The sequence below is a fragment of the Paroedura picta genome, chromosome 8, assembly GCF_049243985.1.
Source record: "Paroedura picta isolate Pp20150507F chromosome 8, Ppicta_v3.0, whole genome shotgun sequence".
Lineage (NCBI taxonomy): Eukaryota > Metazoa > Chordata > Lepidosauria > Squamata > Gekkonidae > Paroedura > Paroedura picta.
Window position 1 is genome coordinate 39,578,696 of NC_135376.1, and position 24,405 is coordinate 39,603,100.

A 24,405-nucleotide genomic window follows, 5' to 3' on the forward strand; every position below is an offset into this window, starting at 1 on the left:
TGTGTTCAGCTGCCCTTCTCCCCAGTTTGAACATAAGTAGAGGCTCCAACAGAGTTTTTCTCAACTTTTTGCTCTCTTTTCCTTTTGTCTTAGAAATGCAAAGGAGCTAGCAACTGAGATTCATAAAGGGAGAACTCTGGCAAAGTTCTTGCTGCTCATAATAATGGAGGAGTGATTTCAAGAGTCATTGGCTTGCTTGTGCAGGAGAAGAGTGACTAAGGGGTCTGATAGAGCGGAGGGTGCTTGGGATCCAGGGCTATGTTGGGGCCAAATGGAAAATGTCTGAGAGTGAACAGAGTGAAAAAAATTGACTTGTAGATGCTGTAAATCAGTGGTCCCCAACCCCTGGTCCAGGGACCAGAACCGGTCCACGGATCAGTCGGTACCGGGCCGCAGCTCCTCCTTGTCCTCCTCCCTGGCTGCTGCCTCGGGGGCTGCCCTGCCACTCTGCCGCCAGCTCACCTTTGGTGCTCTCCAGCGGCTGCCATGGCTGGGGCTTCCCCTCGGCATGGCACTGTGCAGCTGCTGCTGGAAGCGCCCCCCAGATGGTGGCGGGAAGTGAGGGGCACCGGCGGGAAAGCAAGTGGAGCAGGGGCTCAGGCGACGACATCCCTCGGCAAAAGACTACCCCCCCCCTGGCCTCAGTTAAATTGTCAAGCCTTGATCGGTCCCCGATGATTAAAAGGTTGGGGACCACTGCTGTAAATGACAAAATCCTGTAAATTTTATGTATCTTGTATTTACACAGTCCCATATAATGACCTAGTGTGAGGCAGTGACTAGAGTGACAAACTAGGATGTAAGAGACCTGGGTATGAGTCATCAGTCTGCCACAGAAGTTTGCTGGGTCACCTTGAGCAGTCGCACACCTTCAGACTAATATACTCCACAGGGTTGTTGTGAGAATAAATTTTAAAACATGAACAATATTTGCATTTAACAGTATTTCCAAGTGCACACATTTTCCCTTGCACCTGTGTCTGAAGGCTGTTATGTGTGAAATAGCATTGAGAATTTACATGGCCACAATTTCTTGGTTTTACTTGCGTATTGCGTATGCAGGGTTTGTATGACTTGGTTGCCCTGTCTCTAGATGAACTCAGATGAGCAACCAGTTAGCTTGACTGCACATTATGTCCATGTCCTCATCCAAACAAACCTCAAGGCACGACTACACAGCAGCTAACAGCAAGAGCAAACCAGAGTATTCAACCTGAACACACAGGCCACTGTCTTTCACTCTGGCTGCTGTGCTTTCTCCCCAATGAGAGGAAGTGACTCACATTTATAAATGAGCAATGTGGTGGCTTCCCCCTTCACTTAATTTTAGTCATTAATTGCACAATTTACTAATCCCTCTTTTAAGTCTCATTATAACTGGAAATATAACTGCTCTTGAGGAACAGGCAGACATAGTCTGAAACACCGGAAATGGGAATGGCTTCCCCTGTCTTCCCTGAATGACAGTCTGGGAAACTGTCTGAAGCTGTGCAGTGGGCGAGGTCATCTTTACTGGATGCTAGCTGTGGCATCTTTGGAAAAGAAGGCAGACTAGGCAGGTATCAAAACGAGTTTGCCTTCTGCTTTGTTGCCAATATGCAGTTGAGTTCAAAACAAGTCACAAATGCACTGATTGAGCTTCAGTTCCTCCTACTTTCAAATTGGCCATACTAGACCCTTGGGGTAGGATGTACTTTCAAAGTGCAATGCAAACTGTTTGCAATCAGGATTATATCTTATTCATCTCCCTTGGCCTAATCTATGTGTGTAAAGAGCCATCAACTTGCAGTCAATTTATGTGGACTCCATAGGACTTTCTTTCAGAGGAGGTTTGCTAATGCCTGCCTCTCCATAGCAGCCCTAGTCTTCCTTGTTGGTCTCAAATCCAAATACTGATAAGAGCCACCCTTCGTCAGTTTCTGAGATCTTATGAGATGGGGTTTGTCTGGACCAAACAGGTCAGGGTTGACTCTTAATGAGGAAAGATAAAGTGGTGTGCTGAGAACTCTGAGCATGTGTGCAGTATTGGCTTATGTACTCATAGAGATTGGTGAACAAAGCAAAATCACATTTGTGTGTGACATAGTGCTACAAGCAGTGCCTGATATATTTTAGACTGTAAATCTCACCAGAAGCATGTTTGAAGTTTATAAAATATAGGATTTCCCACTTTTAAGAATGACTTGAAAAATGTGACTTTTTGATGATAGGTTGTTGAGAGTTCCAGACATGTTCTTTGTGGGGAAGAGGGATGGGGATCCAGGGATGGTCTTAGTCAATGTGCAACAGAGGTGTGGGGAGGGGATGTGACAGTGATTGCCCGGGGCCACAGAATCAGTTTTAGTGCTTGCTTCTTACTGGCATGATACTTTATTTGGGATATGAATGAGGAAAATTCTTATGTTTATGCTTCCCCCTTCCTTATCTGCACAACTTTGAAAGTACAAACCAAGAAGTCAATAAACCATAGTGTGTTGTGACATCTAAGGGGGGTGCTTTAATACATTGCAGGTTGCACCTTGTTCACAAACCAAGATTTGAAACCACAATTTAATCCTCTCATGAGCCCAAGGAGCTGATTTAGCAAGCCAACTGAGGTGGTGGGATGTCTGAATGCTGACCAAATGTTTGATGAAGTTTTTATTTGCGATCTCACATTCTTCCCCAGAGAACCAAAGGTTGCCCTAGTTCAGCTGATGGTCCATCAATTGCAGGAAAATTGCTGGAGCTTTGTGTGGAGAAAACCATCATCTTTTGTTACCCATGTTCTACACTCAGATAACATCTACTTTTTGGGACTCTTTTCCACAGGAGCAGAAAGATTCAGATTCGGAACATCCCTCCTCACCTACAGTGGGAGGTAAGTTGACAAGTGACTTTTATTATTTCTGGCCATCTGCTTTCCCAGTAACTGCATTTGTACATGCACACATGCACTGATATTATTTAGATACCGAACATTATTCCTTGTCCAACTATGTCTCTGCATCGACATTTCCTATGTCATTTTAAAAAAATTATTTAAAACATTTCTGTGCTGCCTTTCCAGCCAAATAGGACTTGCAAGTCACTGTATCTGGGCTGCTCTATCAATAGACTATGGAAAGATAAGTGAAACGGTTGCCTTTTTTTCCTTCTTCATTGATTAGATGATATCTATTCAGAGTAGATTTGATTGAAATTAATGTTAAACCATTATTTAAATCACTGGCAAGTCTTGATTGAAATCATGGTTTGCTACATAAAAGTTAATTCTTGCTGGTTGTTAGAACCTTAATATTTACCATCCAGATGAAGCTTTCATTTTTAGAATAATAATTTTTCAGGTTAGTTTTACAATTGTATCAGAAATGTAATGATTGCTTGGTTATTTACCATTTTAAATAGTTCACTTTGAAGTGGTTTTATAATTATCTCCAGTTTAATGAGTTAATGGCATATTTGGACCTTTCTGTTGTACTTTATTGGAAGGAGAAAAATAATCATTAACAACAATAATTATTTAAATAGTTTTATTTAACTAAAACAGAGACAATATAAAGCATATGGATTCTTGTATTTGTTTAAATTTCCATGAGGCTAAACTCACAAAAATCTCAAGATTTCTTGAATATTCTGCTCAAAAAGTTTCACTTACATGTGTACTTCTTGCCCCCCCCCTAATTCAGCTCTTAACTTCTCCTTATCCAGATATATTCCACCCCAAACAGTCTCCTATTCAATGAACTTCTTGAAATTGAGTTACCTAGTAAGTAAGGATTCTGTGTACATAAATCTGCAGAGGAACAATAGAACTGAGGTCTCTTTCTCAATTCTGTATGTTTATTTTAAAACAATTTGGCTGCTAAGAAGAGACATGTTATCTCTGCAGACAACAAATTCACAGTTCTGAGAACTGCAAAACCAAGTACCTGTGATTATATCTTCATCCAGCCCCTAACGTTAGTGACTGTGCTCCCAGGCAGATGTATAATTGGACGTCCTAATTCTGAAATAAATCTTGGACAATTTGAGCTGATTGCTTGCTCCTCAGATGTAATACTAGGTGCAGCTGGAGACAAGACAACATACCTTCTCAGTTGATCCACGTCTCCACACAATCCTTCCATCTTCTAAGGTGACAGAATAAGACATGGAGCTTGTAACTGTTCTCTCAGTAGCAGATATCCACAAGGGAGCTAATGTTTTTAATATAGACTACATCTCCAGTCATTAAAAAGTTGTCTTGCTTGTCTGCCATGTTGTTGTTCCTGTAGCTGTTGTTTATGATGCATTCATTATGCAGAATATGGTTGGGAAACATAGCTGTGTAGATGTCCACCTGGAGGCCCTCCCCTTCTTACCCACTCCAGGCCCATCACTGACAATTTTTTTTGGGGGGGGGGCAGAATTGACATGACCATGTATGGTCAAAATCACCCAATAAACGTTTAACACAAAATATATTAAAAATTGACTCCCACCCATTCATGGAAACCTTCCAGGGCCAATAAGGAACCCCAGGGCTTCACAAAACCCTGGTTGAGAAACCCTAATGAGGACTTCATGTATGCAGCATTATTTGAGATCTCCCACCCTGTTCCCGAGAAATAAGATTTCTTTTATCACTGCCAACAACAGTGTATTTTGGAAAGATGCCTGAATTGTCTTTTTGGAAATTAAAGTGTTTTGTCTTTCAAAAAACTTTTCTTCAGTTTAACAATCCCTTGGCCACTGACACCAAATTAACCTGGAAGTAGAAGATGCCATGGGAATCTTGCTTGGTAGGGTGATTCAAATCCAGGAGGAGGGCTCCCTGTCTTCCCTTTGTACCTTTGTTAACAGAAGTCAAGTTACACTTGTCTGCAGGTGCCGATAGATGGCGTTCATAACAAAGAAATTTTAACTTTAAAGAGTCCTTGATTATGAAATGGAAAAGCATTGAGCAAAAACTTGTTACCAACTGCAAAAGAAAAATAAAATAAGCAATAAATACAGTCTTTTTTCATTAGGTATAAAACTTTCCCCTTTGTGATGGTAAGTTAAGGGTAGGCAGAATAATCTTTAAAATTACCATTATTGGTCTTTGTTTCCCATTAAAATATGCAAGGAACAAATTTTCAGCAGAACTTTTTCCCTACAAGATTTTAAGGCAATTTTCAAGGATTCTGCATCACACTGAAGGTATTGTCTTTGCCAAATTGCAGACAGAGAAAAGGGCTCCTAGTTTTATAGACAATTATTAAAAGCAGAACGCATTTCTGATTGTAATATCTTTGTTTTCCATCTGGTTTGGATGAAATTCTCAGGGATTGTATCAGTCACTCAAAGGATATTGACTGCCAAATTTCAGGCAGGTAGAAGAAAAGGTCCCAATTTTTATAGACAGTTGAAAGAATTGCTTGCCAGGTGGGAAGAGATTTTTGCAACCTCAGAAGGCAGACAATAGTATAGAGTGGGGACTGGGAGGCACTGGAGCCCCAAAACTGATAGGCAGCATTCCAGAGCAGGCATGGAGACTCACATTTTGCATCCCAAGATAGAGATGCAGGCTGCAGAACTAGCAATTAGGTACCTCCAAAAAGGCAGGCAACAGCAGAATCACATTGCAGTCAGGCAGCTTGTGTTTGGCCATCTAAGAAGGGCAGTGAGTATGGCAGAGCAGTCATAGAGGCTTGTGTTGTTCAGATAGTGAGGGTGCAAGTACTTAGTGGAAAACAAATGGAGGAATAATAATGCAGACTGTATACACTCAGTGGCTGAATATGCAAATGCCACAGCAAGTAATCATATTCAATCACAAGACTGAAATACTAACTCAAAGGAATAGCATGTTAACTATAGTCCTAAACAGAGATTGTAGTTCTTCTTGGGGTTGGGCTATGATAGATTAGGACAGCCTTTCTCCATCTTTTTACTTAGTGTAACTCTCTCCCAGTGATGACTGGCAGAAACACTTTGGAATAAAAGACTTCTGCCTTGAGACTCAGGAGTAAAGGAGGATTATAAGTAAAGTAGGTAAATGAACAAATTGAAAGGCGTGTTTTATTCTGAGGACTGGGAGCAGTCACCATTACTTCTATGTTGTTGTACCTCCTTTCCCATCCCTTTGGATTTTAATTCAGCTTGAACTCTCCAAACCAGATGCCAGGATAACAAATAGAAACCAGTGATGTTGTTTGTTCTTCATTTTCACTACCAGACTGAAATGGATTTTAATTTTCTCATGAATGACTAAGCAGCTCCGCATCCATTATTTGACCTTGCTGGGTACAAGAGCCTCAGAAATGACTGGATGTGTCTGTTGTTTCTCTTAGTCATCATTCCCACAACTATGACAATGTGACTTTGATTAGAAGGCCTCATTTGCTGCTCCTGTACAGAAGTTTATATGCTGGGAAAGTCAATCACCTGACTTACTGCTGGTGAGTCAATTCCTGCTTTCAGGTGTTGACTGAATAAGGCAGCTTTAAATGTTTAGTTCTGGGAAAGCAGCTGCCAGCACTGATTTTTGGGGGGGTGAGAAGAGTCACTACTTTAATGTTTCCTGAAAGTTTACTGCTGTGGCTGTTAATCAAGACAGCTGTGGGAGGCATCTTTATAGGCTCCAGGGGTTGCATGGTACAGAAGAGTCTTAATAGTCCTCTAGGACAGTCTTTTGCTTTGAAATAAGATTAACAATCAGCAGAGTTTTCCTTTAAATTATCCCAGTTGCGAAAGTGCAATGGGAAGGCAAGTAAGTTGCCTGTAGGCCAGTAGTTGCCTGTAGGCCAGTATAGAATAACCTATATCAGCCTTTTCCAACTTTTTTACCATTGAGAAACCCCTGAAAAGTTCTTTAGGCTTCAAGAAACCCCAGACATGGTGTGAGCATGAAGAATATGGTTGGAAAACAGTTGAGCCCCTCCACTTCCCACCCTCTCCACGCCCATCATTGGCCACTTTGCAAGGGGAGCAGGTAAACATGACCATGTATGGTCATATCACCTGATAAATGCTTAACAAATTCCAGGGCCGTCAAGAGACCCCAAGGTTTTATGAAGCCCTGATCTAAATGGATGGGTGACTTAAACAGGAAGTCTATGTATTTCATGCAAGTTTTTTGTGGTATTCCAAATCACCTGAGAATATGTTGCCTTTGTGTGATTCTGGGTGTTGTGTCTGTGGACATTCTGAAGCCCTGAGCTCGGAGCAAAGACTGGAATCCTGAACTCTTGTAAGGGATTTGCCAGTTCCCAGGTTCTAACCCATCATCAGACAGGCTTATGGATCTACCATGGGCCTCACTTAAGGACCAGTTGCCTACATCTCAAACATGTATATAAGTTCCTCAGTTTTGCATGTCTGCGTTTAGCATTTTCTGGTTCTTGTAAAGTGTTGGTTGTTTGGAGCTGAAGTGTCTTCACTGAACCCACAGGTATAATGCTGCTAACTGGCCGCCTGTAGCTTCTCATACTTTTCATCTGAACCATCTGTTGTTGGCCCCTGCCAGAGTAAAGGTGCTAGGCTAAAAAAATAGAATAACTCTGTGCATAAACCCTTTTCTTTCTCATATATTCTTGTTGTCAATGAGAGCTCTAACTTAAGGTGACCAGATTGTAACATTGGTAAAGCAGGACACCATTGACCGGTGGGGGGGAGGGGGGGGTTCTTGATTAAAAATTTGGTCTATATGGAGCAAAAACATTTTTCATAGAACGCAAGAATAGTATTGTAATATATATATTTTTTAATTTCAACATAAGTACAATTTGCCAGGTGCCCCCAGATGTCCCTCCAAAAGTGGGACAATCTGGTCACCTTACGCTAACTCTAACTCTTGGTTTCTGGGAAATATGAGAAATATAATCAATGCCATTGGTCTAGCTGAGAATTTTAGATAAGGGAAGAGACAGGTTAAGTTTCTTTGTTATTCTTTAGATGAAAAGAACCTTAAGTCCCCTCAGCAACTGTTGGAAATAGCTTCGTGCCTTTAGAAAGTTGACGCCAAACCATCCTGTGTGTGGAGCACCTGAAGAAACCAGTTCATAGCCTTGGAGAGATATGTTATTCACAATTTTAAAATTATTTTTATTATAGACTCAGTTGCCTGATCTCCACTTTTTCTGTCCACCCATTTACACCAAGGATATGTGCCTTCTCCAATTTTGAATTGCTAGGAAATCCTTCCAGTTTAACTTCTCTCATGTTGTGTGTTCTGATTTCTTTTTCAGGTGCTAGATGGCCTTTTAGCTCAGCATGGGACAGTAGAGAATGTGGAGCAAGGTAAAAACATCTGTTCTCATTCTGCTTGTTTATTAAATCATTTTAAGTCTTTATATAGCATAATGTTATTTTAATAACATTATTAACATTTTAATAACATTATTAAGTACTCCATAAAGTATGGATTCAGCACATGTTGGCCTGAAGCAGCAGAACAAATTTTGAGTCAAGTGGCACTGTTAAGCCCAACAACGTTTTATTCTGGGTATAAGCTTTCATGTGCATCCATAGAATATGTTATCTTTATTCACATACAATATCTGCTTTGCCATTCTGTATGCTAATGTGCCTTTGCATACTGTCTGTCTTAAACTGTTAAGGGGTATTTTTATAGGGGAAAGTTCTCTTGAAGCACTGAAATGAGTAATAAGCATCCCTGGACTAAATATTTATTCCGGGATAATAACTGAAAAAAACTTGTCTAAGGATTCTTTATATCAGTACACAGATAGTTTTGTGTAGGGAAAACAGTGAACACCAATATGTGAATATTTGCTACTGCTAAGTTGTGCTTTACAGATTTTTCAGAGAGCTGTCTATCATGCCAGCTACTTCAAGATTTAGGTTAGCTGCTTTGTTCCTCTCTTACAAAAGCCACAGTTGTTGTCTGCTTGCACATCAGAGCTACAGGTCCCTTTCTTCAAGCCATAGGGTTCAAATCTTCATAGAGTAAAATTTTCCAGGCCAACTTAAAATTTGCTTATGATCATGTACCAGAGATATGGGGTTGAATAACAATAACAAGTGACTGATTTTCTTCATTTCTGGTCATGTCCACTCCACTTTGCTATTTGGACCACTTAACCATCCTCAGCTGAGTAAACATATGATGCATCTAATACAGGTTATAAAAACTAGTTGGGGAGGGGAATGAAGGACAGATTTTTGTAGAATATTCACACCTGCTTGTTCATAGCTAGCAACTCAGATGTCAAATGCTGCTCCCCAGTTTCATGTTTATTGATCCTTTGGATTTGAGAATATATATTTATAATATCTTCCCAATGGCATGGGGGTGGGATAAAGCAAACATTGCTTTTGTATTGACAGCATGATGTAATTTCCAGGGTGAACCCAGAAGTGATGTCCTGTTATTGTAAGATTCAGTGAGACCTAGAACAATGTAAATTGTTGAAGTGCTGAATCCTAGAACAATTTGATGTCATTCCTTGGTTTGCCCCAGAAATGATGCTATTCTGTTATCACGATGGCACCCCCTCATCACTTCCCCCTTGCCTCCTGTTGGTTGCCAGCTGTTGGATGGCAACCCTCTGGTAGGCTTTCAGTATAATTGGAATATGTTTTCAGTAAAGCAGGCTCTGTTGTTAGGCTGCAAGATTTTAAAACAAAATTCTGCATCATAAATTATATTAGCCAACTAGTCATAGCTTGCTCTGTCCTGACTTTTAGAAAATGCCTTGTAAAAGAAATCATTGCCATCATTTTAGCCTTTCAAGCCTGAACCATTAATCTATTATTGTAACTCATGTTCAGCCTTTACAAAAACTGTGTCAGTGAACAGAAAGATGACCTTTCTTATGCTTATGGTTGATTCATGGGGACATTTTAGTTCATAGCATCTGTAAGGAAAAGGCTGCAAATGTTGACTTTCTTTGTACTGAGAAGTTGAGTTCTGCCTGGGTACAGCATTTACAGGGAAAGTACCCTTCTTACTTTATTTTGGGTTCAGCATTTGGCATGCCTCTGCAACCCAACTGCAATAGGGGATCATGTCCCAAAAGTTGAAGCCAGGATGAACTCAGCCTGTGAGGCCATGTCAGCAAGCATGAAGAGATGAAGCAACTCAAAGTCTCCCTTTGCTAGCTTTTCCTCATTCGCACCATGACCAGTTTAACATGAGTCAACATGGCTGAAAGTCAGTGCAGACTGTGTTTTCCCCACAGTCACTGAGAACTGAAATGGTCATGTGAGTCTGTGATGATATAAGGTTCTAGAAACATGTTTTATGTGGGATAAGACTGAACAATAAGCCAGTTAAAAAGGGATAAAATATTATCAAACAATGGTCAAGTATTTGTAAAGTCTTAATTTATTAAACAGAAAGATAACTGTTCCCCACCACTCTGTTTGTGGAAGAAGTAGTTTTTTCATGTTCCTCTCCATTGCCGCAACGCTTTCCAGTCCCCAGAAAGAGAATTCCTGGGATCACAGAATCCGTGCAAAGGAATGGCCACATGTTGAGGGAAGGACAAGGAGTAAGGGAAGGACAAGGAGGTGAAATTGCTTCTCCTTCCTCTTCTGCAACCACGACTCTGCTGAGGAGGGGGCAGGTTCATCTCCTTGCCCCTCTTACACCAGCCTGGTGATCTTCCTCTGCATGGATCCCCTTTGCAGGTTGGTTTTCAGAGGATCATGGGGAACTTCATGTGCCTTCCACACACGGATGGTAGGATGCTGCCCACTTTAACCATCAACAGGATGTACTAATTACAGAAGCAAGTTGGTCACTATGAATCATTATATCCTGCCAATCATTTCCACTTGGGAGTAATTTGTGCTGATCCCCCGCCCCCATGGCAGGCTTTGGAATCTCCTCTCATGGTGTTCCCAGGAGCAGAAGCTCAGAGACCACTGAGGCTTCAGTATATCAAGGGAAGCAGAGGTTTTTCATGAGATACAATCTAATGGAGCTGTAGTGAACTGTGAAACCTTTTAACATGGGTGGCCCTTGCTGAATGATGACTGTTTATATTATTGTCTGGAGATGCCTGAAAGTTTGCTGTGCTGCTGGGCTTGCCATTGACTGCTGGGTTGGCCCTCCACTCTTCCCTGACTAACAACTGACAATACGGCACAATGAAGAAGAAGAAGAAGAAGAAGAAGAAGAAGAAGAAGAAGAAGAAGAAGAAGAAGAAGAAGAAGAAGAAGAAGAAGCGCTGCTCCCTACACAATGCCATTCTGGGCTTCATGGACTAATGGCCAATATTTGACTGGTTAATCAACCACTTTACCAGTCCTAGTAAACCATGAAAACTGAAATCTCATATATTAGACCCTCCCTCTGTTTTTTTTTTTTTTTTGCAGTTAATACTGAATCAGAAACAGCAGTTGTCAACGTTACATATGCAACAAAAGAAGAAGCAAAAGTGTAAGTAACTGTTCTGATATTTTCACGGCATTTCTCTCACCTTTTGGGATCTTCCTTCCTGACAGCGTCTCCTGCTGAGCAGTTGAATTAGAATCCATTAATAGCAGCAAGCCTTCTGAAGAAGGTGGCAGAGCAGCATAATTTTCATGCAGTAGAACACTACATATGAGATGCCAAATGTTTCAACCAAGTGATCATTACTAATGATTCTCTTAATTCATGTTTACTCAATTTCTCTCTGAAATCAACAATCCATTTATTTTCCTCTTTTTTGAAATGTGGAGTCTATTTCAAATCAGTTCTGTTTGGATCAAAATAAATGTTAAGGAAGTAAGGACAGCAAGGGAGGTTCTGCAGAATTTCTGATTTTCACTCTGCAAATGGTCAGAGAAAGGTATTCTTTCTAAACCGTTCTGTCCTCCTGATATAGTTCCACTCTGTGGTGTGCATCATTAAAAAAAAAAAACTTCAAGGGTTGAAGCAAATGATTACATAGAGAGGTGTAACAGAAAATTGCAAAGATAAATTCCTCTATTACAAAGAGAGTAAGAAGAGTCAAAAAAGTAAATTTTAGAAAAATACATTTTATACACTGTAACAATGCTGATTTCTCTGTGGCAACACAAATAAATTTGTTGAGCAGTGGAACTCAATCCATTATCAGGACTGGCATGAAAATCCTGACGTGTGTCAATAGAAGCGCAAATCCTGACTTGGATCGTGTTATAACAGTGCTATCCTAAGCAGAGCTATACCAAGTTCTGTGGCTTTTAGTGGCACATAATTACAATGAATATTAGGTGAATTGGACCAGTAAAGCATGTTTTGAAGCCATTTCTGATTTCTATTGGTATGAATTTATTTATTTATTTATTTATCATACTTATATACCGCCCTCCCCAGAGGCTCATGAAATATAGACTTCTCAATTTTAGTCATTCCACATTCCACATAAATTTAATAAGATGTAATAAATTTTAACCTGGCCTGGATAGCCCAGCCAAGCCTAATATCCTCAGATCTTTGAAGCTAAGCAAGGTTGCACCTCATTAGTACTTGGATGGAGAACTACCAAGGAAGTCCAGAGTTACTACACAGAGGCAGGGAGTGGCAAACTGCCTTTGAATGCTTCTTGCCTTGAAAACCATATGGGGTTGCCATGTCAGCTGCTACTTGACAACAATTTACACACACACACACACACACAATTATAATTAGATTGCTTGCAAGGTATTAATTCAACCAGTGCTTTGTTAAAATAGATGAGTCACGAACAACAGGATACATTTTGAATACCTTTGTGCAAGTGCCCTTGAGTGAAAGGGACCAAAAAGATCAACTAGTCTAATTCTTGTATGAAATCCAGGTCACCTAGATCACAAGCCCTGGTGTTTGTGCATCCCATGCAACATATATTTATTGCAGAGTTTTGCCTTGCTTTCTTTTTGGCCTATGCAATGGATACTGATGGCAGGACTTTAATTTTCTTGACATATAACAACAACACATTTGAGCATAATGCCCATCTTCTGTCTGTCCGTCCTTTCCAGTACACAATAAACTCATCTTGGAACCTGCTGCCTGAATTACAAGCAAGTTACTGCCACCTTGAACCAGCATTAACCCACTTATATTTCAATTTTGTTCTATATTTTCAGTTTGTATTCTGAGGAATTTTCAGGATGAAAGAATATTGGTTATTGGACCCTTTGAGAGTAAATGTGTGAAAAGAATCTTTGTTTTGCAATTGTGGTGAACATCTCCTAAAATTGAATGCTAATGATAGTCTGAAATACCATCAGAAATTCCCACATTGTTTTGGAGGGAAATGGTGGTCCAATTCAGCTGCTAGTACAAGTATCTGTGCTGAATAATTTACTTCATAAGGAACCAAAAGTTTGGCATCTTCAAAACTACAAGACTTACAAGCAGTTGATGGGGGATTTAGGGCAAGATAAGACCATAAACACTTCCTCTGGGGCCTAATACAGGTAACATAAAGCATGTTAATGAAAATGTTGCTACTGTATATAAATCATCTTCTTGTAGCTTAAAATCCAATTTAATTCACATGAACCCACCACCAAATTGGACTACGTATCATTGAACTAACCAAGCTAGTTCCTGCATCTGAACAGCAGCATTCTCAGCTTGCCACGCTTTACTCCATGTTATCATTCCAAGGTTGTCCATCTCATTTTGAAAAATGTGTTGGAAGATGCTCTCAAATACACATGCTCTACAAACAGACAGTTTACTTTCTTTGTCCCAGTTCTGAGGGATACTGACCACAGCAGTCCTTGCTCTCCTGAAGCAAAAGCAACCTATGCTGCTCCATGTTATATACTTGGTGCTCGTGCTGTCCCTTGTCAGCCATTTTGGCTTTTGTGTGGTTTACCGAGGAAAGGGCTAGCTTAGAAGAGGAGAGAACATTTTGCATGTCATAATGGAGGTAGAGTTTCAAGTACTGGAAAAAGTACAGAAGAAGGCAACCCAATTCATTAAGCAGCTTGAGCACCTTTATTTTATTTGTATTTATTTATTAATTATTAGATTTCTATACAGCCCTCCAATATGGCTCAGGGCAGTTCACATACAACATTGCAGGGGTAATACATGGAACAGTCTGAAAATATAAAACAGTCACAAAATAACACATCAGCAACAATCCAACAGTGGATCTAAATCAACAGAACTTCAATGGCTTTGGTCAGTAATAACAACTACAACTTAGACAAACCTTCCAAGGAGGTCAGGCTCCTTCAGGTCATGGAGGGGGTGTCTGAGGGGGGACCTGTGGATGTTGTTTGGCCAGTCGGACTCAAGCTAATGCCTGGTGGAGGAGCTCCCTCTTGCAGGCCCTGCGTAATTGTGGAAGTTTAGGCAGGGCCCTGATCTCTTCAGGGAGCTTGTTCCACCAGGTGGGGGCCAGGACAAAAAAAGCTCTGGCCCTTGTTGAGGACCGATGCGCTTCTTCGGGATTTCCTGTGAGAAAGGGCTGTGAGATTTCCTGTGAGAAAGTTGAAAACTTACATAGAGGAAAAAGGCAAATAAGGGGAAGGAAATGGGATAAAATAGTAAAATGGGATGAGGAAGTGGATATTTATTTACTTAACCTCTCCCGTACCTTTCTCCTTAGTGGATGCCCAACATGGCTTATACTGATCTCCTTTCCTCCATTTTATCCTCACAACGACTCTGAGGCAGCTTAGGCTAAGAGTGCCTGTTTAACCCAAGGTCACCCAGCAAGCTTCCATGGCAGAGTTGGGATTTAAGCATGGGCCCAGTGTAGCTAAGGATCATCAGAGCTTGGGAGCTAAGCAAACTTGGTCACAGTCAGTATTTGGATGGGAGACCACCAAGAAAGATGGGTTCCTACACAGAGGAAGGCAAAATATCACACCTTCTTTTATCTTGCCTGGAATGCCCCATGGATGGTGTTGCCATGACTAGGTCATGACTCAAAAGCACATTCTTCTTCCCCTCCTCCTCCCCTTGGCCAGGTCCTAGTTAGACACTACACCAGGGAGTTTTTGCTTTTTTAATATTAGAACTCAGAGCCATCCAATGAAATTGATGGCCAGTGGGTTCAGGATACTTAAGAAGAAATACTTCTAGTAATTAAATTGCAGAATTTGCTGCCAATCGACAGTAGATAGTTTAAAAAGAGAATTGGATGCATTCATGGTCCATCAATGATGGTCCATCACCAGCCATGGTGAGTTAAGCGAACCTCCATATACAGAAGTAGCAAACCTCCGGATACTAGGAGGCAACATTAGAAGAGGACCTTTGTCTCCATGCTCTGTTTTTGCCCTCTAGAGCAACTGGTTTTGCTATTATGTGAAACAGCGTCCTCAATGAGACTTAGTGCTGGTCTGATCCAGTGGTAAAGTCTACAAAGGAGACAAGGCATGGAGCCTTTAAATCTGGAACAGCTATTCCCATCCAATATTTCTTAACAGGTTAAACATCAGACACTCGCCTTGTGAAGGACTGCCCAGCCCAAAATGCACTGGGTTTTTTAATGTTATTCTGTTGGCAACATTTTGGTGTCCTTCTTGTAGCTTTACAAGACAGAAACCAGACCTATTTTATACAATGCCCAGATATTAAAATGAAAAGTAATGTAGATACATGTAACCAACTCTGTAGCTATTCTGTTGTCCACACAGAAATGGAAAGAAATTTGTGATAAAGTTAAACAAATTGTTTTTAAGCATGCAGATAAAATTTCCTAGCAAATCTGTTCCCTCTTCCTGTTTCAGAGCAATTGAGAAGCTTAGTGGTCACCAGTTTGAAAACTATTCCTTCAAGATTTCCTACATCCCAGACGACGAGGTGAGCTCCCCTCAGCCCCCTCAGCGGTCCCGGCGTGGGGGCCACTCTTCCAGGGAGCAGGGCCCCTCCCCTGGGGGCTCCTCGCAGCCCAAACAACTCGATTTCCCACTACGGATCCTGGTCCCCACGCAATTTGTTGGTGCGATCATAGGAAAGGAGGGCTTGACCATAAAGAACCTTACTAAGCAAACCCAGTCCAAGTAAGTACCACAAATGGTTTAATTTCCTTCCACATTGGCTGTTTGTAGCCTTTACATCCCTAATGAAGAGCAGTGGACTCTGGCTTGTATTGTGTGACGAAAGCTTTGTGTGTCTTACAACAGTATGGCTCTGATGATGTGTGTTGTATATCTTTGTAGGGTGGTGGCTGAATACTGACTGCAGCCATTACAGTTGTCTTGTCATTTTGATACCTGTTCAGTTTTCACAGAAATTTTGGACAGGTTGCCCTAGTCTGCAGAGTGCTGTCACCCAACACCCTTCCCATAAGTCCTTTTCTACTTTCTCTGCAGTAACCTTTTGCTCAACACTGTTCAGAAACAAATAAAAATCCTATGCATAATTTGGGGCAATAAATTAATATTTTTATTATTTACTTGGCTAGGAGATCCGTCATCTCCTTGCAAAAAAGCTCACTGACTGGACAATTGTCCTCCTCTGTAATGTACACATTTGAGATGAGCAAAACCAAAAGTAATCTGTTGGCATTTCTGGTGCTGTTTTTTAAATTCACTCTTATTTATGTAATTACTTATGGAGGTACTTACTTATGGAGGATTCAGAGTAAAATGAAGGGGCCTTCATCTGTTGTTGAGAAGTGAAAGAGATGCTTTAGCTGTGTTCTGTAATGTTTGATAGGCATTTTAAAACATTTTTTTCCTAAAAAGTATAAATTTTGACTAAAACATCATATCAAAATACAGTTTGCATTGCAATGCCAAAATAGATACATTGTTTTATATTTATTTGATTTTTTCAATGTTGTCACTTCCCATTTAAAAAAAAGAGTTGTTATTGGCCAGCCACCACTCCTCCCATGAATGGTCCTTCTTTTGTCTTCATTGCTGAGGTCCTAAGGTAGTATGACCAGACTTTTAAATCCTGTCACGCTCAGATGGTGATTCTGGGTTTTTCCATGGGTATATAAGGAGAAGGTGGTAAATATCAGCTGGTAATAAGATGCTTGATATACTTAACAGTGACATAGTCAAGGAAGCAGTACCCAACAAATGCAGTTCTGCGTGATGGTGCTTGATTTGAGTTTTGCCTTAATTCAAGAACACCCACCCACAAACCAAATGGAAGACTTGAAAGGAAGTGTAGTGTTTTTTATCATTTTAAAATAGTTTAAGGAAAATTTGTATATGTTTTTAAATATTAGCCACCTTGGGACCATTGCTGGAGACGGGCAGCCTAAAAAAAATTTAATTGAATAAAAATAAATGAACTAGGTATGTATACAGTAAAACTGGACATACTCCCTGAGTCTTTCAGGGTTTCCCCCTTCAAACTGTTATGCAAGTGATATTTTTAGCTTAAGGTTTGTATGCATATTTTCCCTGTGCTTTTGTTCTTTACTGATTTCCACACTGGCTGGTTCAAATGATTTTCAAAGCATGCAGAATCTTGGGGGGACGGAGGGGCAATGTTATGCCCACCAAGCGCACTCAGTTTCCATGCTTGCTGGTATTCTATGCATTGGGAATCATATTTTGCATGGGCTTACATGATTGTTAATTTGTATAGGATCTCAAAAAGTAGCCTGGGGTTCAGGCCCAGTACCACTGAACTTTGCACATTTAAGTAATATACAAATATTTTATCTAGTGTGGGCAAGTGGTGGATCTGAAAACGGGCTTCCCATGCCAGGGTTGCCAGATCTGGGTTGGGAAATACCTGGGAAGGTGGGGGTTGGAGAGTGGGGGAACTCAGCAAGGTGCAGTGCCATAGAGTCCACCTTTTAGAGCAGCCATTTTCACTCAAGGACCTGATCTCTATTGTCTGGAGATCAGTTGTCATAAACAGGAAATCTCTAGACCCTATCTGGAGGTTGGCAGCTGTATCTCATGTCCATTAGGTATGTGGAATAATATTGCTATTCTCTACACATACCCTACATTCTTAAAGCTTCCTCCAAACTTCCTTGTTGATATTTTACTATATCAGCAATAATCAGAACATCTATTTAATTCTTCTAGCTGCTTTGTGAGCACTGTTTTCCTATTGAACTCAAAAGAGATTTCCTACTTTGAACCCAAAGAGAAGGCCAGTAAACATGAAACTGATGACATATAGAGCTTGCAATTGCCCAGTGTTGCTTCTCACAGGCCATCTGTTGACAGATCAGGTAGTTGGGGCAGGTTGGACATGTGTGATGGTATAGAGAAGAATTGCTTGTGGTGCATGGTGCCTCACAAGCAGCCCTTCAAAGCAGCTTCCACATAAGGTGTTTCATGTTCACTGGCTCTCAAAGGTGCCATGTACAAGAGTTCTACTTCACTGCAAATTACATAACCATGATTGAAATCTTGAGTTGAATTTTAAATAGTACTTTATATATAAACAGTGTTATTGTCAAAAGGCCAGTAAATTATGTATTGTGTATGTGATGGTGCCCACACTATTGTCCAGATGCAGGGCAGAAGATCCTGTAATTCTAGACTTTTCTTAAGTGGCAGTTTTTGGTGGTAGCATGTGTTGGACTGCTTATTGCTTTGTATCTTTCATGGTTTAAATATTCTTATAAACCCCGCATGATCTGCATCCTGAAGAACCATAGGAGTAAACAGTGTCACTAAATTTTAAACTAAATTCTGTTTTGATTGCCAAGAACATTGCTAGGAACTCTCAATCAATACACACTTAAATGTTCAGACTTCTGCGAGTCCTAATTTTTAATACTACCTTAGTATTTTCCTTACAGTTTTTCAGATTTAGCTTGAAGATGAGTTGCTAGTTGATGATGTTGAATTGTCAATAGCCTAGAGGAAAATGTAAAATACAAATGTTGTTCAGTTCCTTTGATGTTTTATTAGGTCGCCATGTTAGGGCACCTTTCTCTGACCCCTAGTGGATTCCTTTGTGCGGGCTCTGTTGCTGCAGGGTGGATATTCATCGAAAGGAAAATGCTGGCGCTGCAGAAAAACCAATCACAATTCACGCCACCCCTGAGGGGTGTTCAGAAGCATGTCGCATGATACTTGATATTATGCAGAAGGAAGCTGAAGAAACGAAATCGTAAGTATTTCCATTGATAATGAGGAAAGCCATAAAAAATCTTGCCTAGGAAGTTTTCTGCCACATACAGCCCACATGGCTCTCTTTGCCTTTTTTGGTGCCACTCTTTTGAAATCTTCTAATTGGGCATGGCATAGGTGGGGTGAGAGCTGTCAGTCTGAAGAATAAATTCCCAGTAAAACCAAAGAAGAAATTCAGCTTGAAAATGATGTCTCTATGGCTGAAGGACTGACTGGAGCCTTTACTTGGATCCAGAAGTTCCACAGTCCAGCCTCTCCCATCCCATGAAAGGGCAGGAGGGGAGTAGTTAGAAAGAAATATAAAGACATGAAAACAAAGAAGACTTTTCAGCCTTCTGAGCTAGACATGTGAAGGCCTGCACTGTTAGCATGTATATGGTGATGGGAAATGCTCTCTGGTTGCACCCAACTTGTGACAACCCTGTAGGCTTTTCAAGGCAAGACTTACAAACAGGGGACTTGCTGATGCCTCCCTCTGCATAGTTACAGCAAGCTTCCTTCTTGGTCTGCCATCAACATACCAACCAGGGCCAATGCTGCTTAGCTTTTGAGAGCTCTTGAGAATAAGCTAGCCTCGGTCATTATTGTATGTGTCCTGACCTGGATGGCCCAGGCTAGCCCAATCGTTTCATATCTCACAAGCTGAACAGAGTTGGGATGGGAGACCACCAATCAAGTCCTGGGTCACTATGCGGAGGCAGGCAATGGCAAACCACCTCTGAATGTCTGTTCCCTTGAAAACCCTACAGGGTCACCATAAGTTGGCTGTGACTTGACAGCACTTTTCACCACCATATATGTGCGCATATGCTTAACAGTGCAGGCCTTCACATGCCTAACTCTGAAGGCTGAAAAGGCTCCTTTGTTTTCATGTGTTTATGTTTCTTTCTAACTACCCCCCTCCCGCCCTTTCATGGGATGGAATGGGAGGGGTCTTGCTGGATTGTGGAACTTCTGGATCCATGTTAAGGTTCAACTCCGTCTTTCATCCTAAGGCAATTAAATAAATAAAACCACCCTTGGTGTATATGTCACCTCTTTGGCCACTGCTAATTTTAGCACACTGGTTTCATTGTGAGCATTTGAGAAGTCATACATCTTTTCATATTCTGCATTGCTAGGATCAGATTTGAGTTGTGTTAATAGCTGGCTGGAACAGTCAGCTGTAGGAAACAGTTAGCTACTTCTGCTTGCTGATGCTTGATGATCAGGAAGAGGAGGAATCTTGCTGGCAGGGCAGTATATCTCCTTCAAAGCTCATTGGCTTCAACAGACTTAGAAGTCTGCTGATCTATTCACATTTTCATTGGTAGCCTCTCAGATGAAATAGTTGCCAGAGCAGGAAGGGAGGTATTGTGAAGTATGTGTTATGCATTTTACTCATACTGCACAAGAATAGAAATAAACAATGGTTGCCTTCTATCCCTATTGCTACTTAGTTCTAGAACATTGAAAAACAAGTTGAGTCCAAAGCATCACTCTTTCCGTGTTTAAATCCTGGTTTTACTTCTGGAGAAATGATATGTGACCTGTTCAGAATTGAAATAGAATTGAAATATGTGTTGGAGTCCATCAGTTTGAACCAGCTCTATTAAGTCAACAAACTTAAGGGACGCTTGGCCCTTATAGAGTTGGAGGATGTGTAGGAAATGTAGCAGTGTCTTCTTCAAGGGCCAGCAAAGAAGACATCCGAGACACATCTCCCCGTGTTTTAAAGACCTCTTTATATTCTGCATAGTGAACATACTGCAGAAAGGAAGACTGGGAAAGAAGTCTTCAGCAAAGGATTAAGTACTTGTTTTCATATTTTGCAGCGCTGAAGAGATTCCTTTGAAAATCTTAGCACACAACAGCCTGGTTGGGAGATTGATTGGTAAAGAAGGACGAAACTTGAAGAAAATTGAGCAGGACACAGGGACCAAGATCACCATTTCTCCGTAAGTACTTGCAGCCTAAAGGAGAGTGGCATCTCTGTGCTAACAGCCTGGATGGCCACAAGCTTTTGCCTCGTTCAGCATGCAATGGGTACATTTATCCTGGGGAGACCTTTTGTGACCAAGCCCTCAGAGTGGCAGCTAAATTTCCTACAATTGAGCAGAGGGTTGGACTAGATGGCCTTTTGGACCTTTCCAACTCTATGATTCTACAATCTAGAAGTCAGCAGGGTCCAAAAAGCCGGTGCCCGGTGCCCCCCTCAGAGGTAAAAATATTCACCAACCATCCATCCTTATAGAACAACCATAGTGATCAGATTACGATGTGCCACTAGCAAAGAGTGGGTGCACAGAAAGAGGAATATATTGAACAACAGCTTCTGAATGGCTTGTGCAAGCAAGCCACAGTGTACCCTGCCAAGTACAGCACACAAACATCCTCAAGGCTGGTACACAGACTACATAAATCCATAAAATCAGCTCTACTGGATTAGATCACTGGTCCTCATTGAGTCCAGAAAACTGTTTCACATAAGGTGGGCATAAAGGCCTTCCTCTAATGTTGCTTCCTAGCCCCAGTGTTCAGAGGTTTTGCGGCCTCTGGATGTGAGAGTTCCCTCTAGTCACCACTGCTAGTGGCCACTGATGGACCTATCCTCCATGAATCTGTCCAATCCCCTTCCAAAGCCATCTCTATTCATGGCCATCACTATGTCCGTTGGCTGTCAGTTCCTCAGATGGACTGTGAAACTGTCCCACTTGCACAACCAGTGTGGTGTAGCAGTTAAGCGTGTTGGCATAGGACTGGGAGACCAGGGGTCAAATTCTCATTCACCGTCAAACTCAGTGGATGACCTTGGTCCAGTCACTTTATCTCAAACGAACTTATTTCACAGGCTTATCGAAAGGAAAAAATTGAGGATGGGACAAAAACTATGTATGCTGCCCTGAATTCTTTGGATGGAGGCCATTGTAGAAATGTACTAGATAAACAGAAGTCTTGCATGGTTGCAACAGTCCTGTCACTGACAGATAATACTGTTCCCTAGATGGGGCCATACTAAGCCATTGGCTCTTGCATACACAAGCTCCTTTTAGTCTAAATAGTTTACCTTCCTGTTTTCTCTCATGCTGACCAATATATTTGACTTGTTGGTTTTGGTTTGCAGAAATTATTATAACCTCTCCTGGAGGTTTTAAATCCAAAGAAATACAACTGTCCTGGAAGGGTTTTCACTTCTTCTTCTCTGTTTGCCTAGTCTGCAGGATTTGACGATTTATAACCCTGAGAGGACCATCACCGTGAAGGGTAGTATTGAGGCCTGCTCCAACGCTGAGGTAGAAATCATGAACAAGCTTCGGGAAGCCTACGAGAATGACATTGTGGCAGTCAATGTAAGCTCCTTCTCCTGCCAATTCGTTGTGAATATATGTGTGTTTGCCATGTAAGAGCTCAGTGCTCCTAGGTATTGGCCAAACAGTCCCCCTCCCCTGTTGTGGCAGATAAAGGTGGGAGCATGAGAATGCCTTGGCCCCTTCTCAAAAAGGTGCCCTCACAGCTTCCTTTGCAGAATGAGAGCTGTGGGACCCCATGCCTTTTCTCTGCCTGAGGTTGCTTCATTGTTTCCCATTTTCCTTTTCTTTTTGTTTCTAGCAACAAGCCAATCTCATCCCTGGACTTAATCTCAATGCCTTGGGCATCTTCTCTACAGGCTTGTCCATGCTTCCCTCTGGAGCTGGAGCCCGCAGACCTGCTGTCACTGCCCCCTACAACCCTTTTGCTGTAAGTAGCTCATATGCCCAGCTTTTCTGTGCAACTTTGTGTACTGCCATGAGACAACGCAGGAAGAGGATGTTTGCTAGAAGGCCTTTATAGCTTTGGGCCCTCTGTATACCAAAATGTTTTGCTTCATTTCTCTGGCAGCACTGTTGGGGGCACAATTGAGGTATCCTCATTTGGGTTAATCTCTACCTAATTTCTACAGAATAGCAGCTTCCAAACAAGGATAAAACCTTAGGCTACCTTTAGATGTGTTACTCTGTTGAAAACAAAGTGAATGTGGTGGTTTGTATTTTGAATGCCTTCCCAGTATGATGGGCATCATAAACCTGAAGCATTTAGTCACAGAAGCAAGGTTTGTTATGTCATTCTTTGATGTTACTCTCTTACAAGCAGCAGCTGCTCCCACATCTTTAAGACCCAGATGGGGGAAAGGCTGTGTTCTGTATATATGTTGTCAGTCTGATGTTCATTTGTCTTCAGTTAGGAGACTGGCTATATGTGCTTGATCCCTTGTTGAATGGCCTGTATCTGATTCTTGCAGTCTTTATGTGCAAAAACACATCATGTTTGTTTGAACCTTGCATTGGTCCTTCAAATTCCCGTGGGGATCGGCCTATTCCCCTAAGGCTGAGCACATGTTTTGCATGGATGAGATTCCAGCTTCAGTCCTCAGCATCTCCTGTTTAAAAAGGATCTCAGAGATTTCGTTATCTATAAGCTGCCTTTCTTGCCATGACTCAAGGCAGGTGTATCAGAACTGAGTGCAGGATTAGAAAGGTGCTACCAATCAAAGAAGAGCCTCTTGTGGTGCAGAGTGGTAAGGCAGCTGTCTGAAAGCTCTGCCCATGAGGCTGGGAGTTCAATCCCAGCAGCCGGCTCAAGGTTGACTCAGCCTTCCATCCTTCCGAGGTCGGGAAAATGAGGACCCAGCTTGCTGGGGGGTAAACGGTCATGACTGGGGAAGGCACTGGCAAACCACCCCGTATTGAGTCTGCCATGAAAACGCTGGAGGGCGTCACCCCAAGGGTCAGACATGACTCTGTGCTTGCACAGGGGATACCTTTACCTTTACCAATCAAAGCAAAAATTAGTATATTAGCTCTCCCAGAGGACTGGTTTAATATAAGTATTGTCATCCATTTATTACATGAGATCTGAAGAGAAACCAGAGGGGCTTTCCACACCGGGATCTTTGTAGCAAATTGGTCACTGAATGAAAAATCGCCATTTAAAATAGTGCAATTCGTCATTATGCATACCTGCCTTTGTAGTGGAATCCAGTTGCGTTTCTATCGTTTCCCACAAGCTTCCGGTCTCAGCAAAAATCGCTAGACAGGAAGCGCTATTGCCAAGCTCGTCCCGCCCCTGACCGTCAAGCAGCCAATGGGCAGCCGTTAGCATGCTCCCAAACAGCCCCTTTCCCTTTAAGAAAGGTTTTTTTTAAAAAAAACACACCCATTGCAACGAATATGTGTTGATTCGTTGCAACGGAGAGACCCATCAGCTGGCAGGTGTGTTTGAGCTGTCGTTTCATCGTTGCCATGCTCCCCCCAAGTGAACCCCCCCCCTCACGGGCCCGATTTTCGGCCGAAAACAGTGTAAAAAATAAAGGGAAAATACATCAGCAAACGGGCTTGTCTGTTGTTTGTGCTTAGTGAATAAACAGCTCTGGGGAGGGACTGAAGCCGGGGAAGCCTCTAAACAGGCTTGCTGGTGGGTTGAACTTCGCTCGCTCGG

General features: G+C 41.7%; 1 protein-coding gene across 4 annotated transcripts in view; it reads left to right on the forward strand.

The window, feature by feature from the left end:
• The window catches only part of IGF2BP2 (insulin like growth factor 2 mRNA binding protein 2), an 81,831-nt gene that overhangs the window by 41,712 nt on the left and 15,714 nt on the right, over window positions 1-24,405 (forward strand). For all 4 annotated transcript variants that reach the window (XM_077349194.1, XM_077349192.1, XM_077349193.1 and 1 more), the window contains exons 3-10: window positions 2,812-2,860; window positions 8,193-8,244; window positions 11,290-11,353; window positions 15,622-15,894; window positions 18,797-18,931; window positions 20,766-20,888; window positions 22,145-22,280; window positions 22,540-22,668. In XM_077349194.1, coding sequence (XP_077205309.1) covers window positions 2,812-2,860; window positions 8,193-8,244; window positions 11,290-11,353; window positions 15,622-15,894; window positions 18,797-18,931; window positions 20,766-20,888; window positions 22,145-22,280; window positions 22,540-22,668 — 961 coding nt within the window. The remainder of the gene's footprint in view (window positions 1-2,811; window positions 2,861-8,192; window positions 8,245-11,289; window positions 11,354-15,621; window positions 15,895-18,796; window positions 18,932-20,765; window positions 20,889-22,144; window positions 22,281-22,539; window positions 22,669-24,405) is intronic.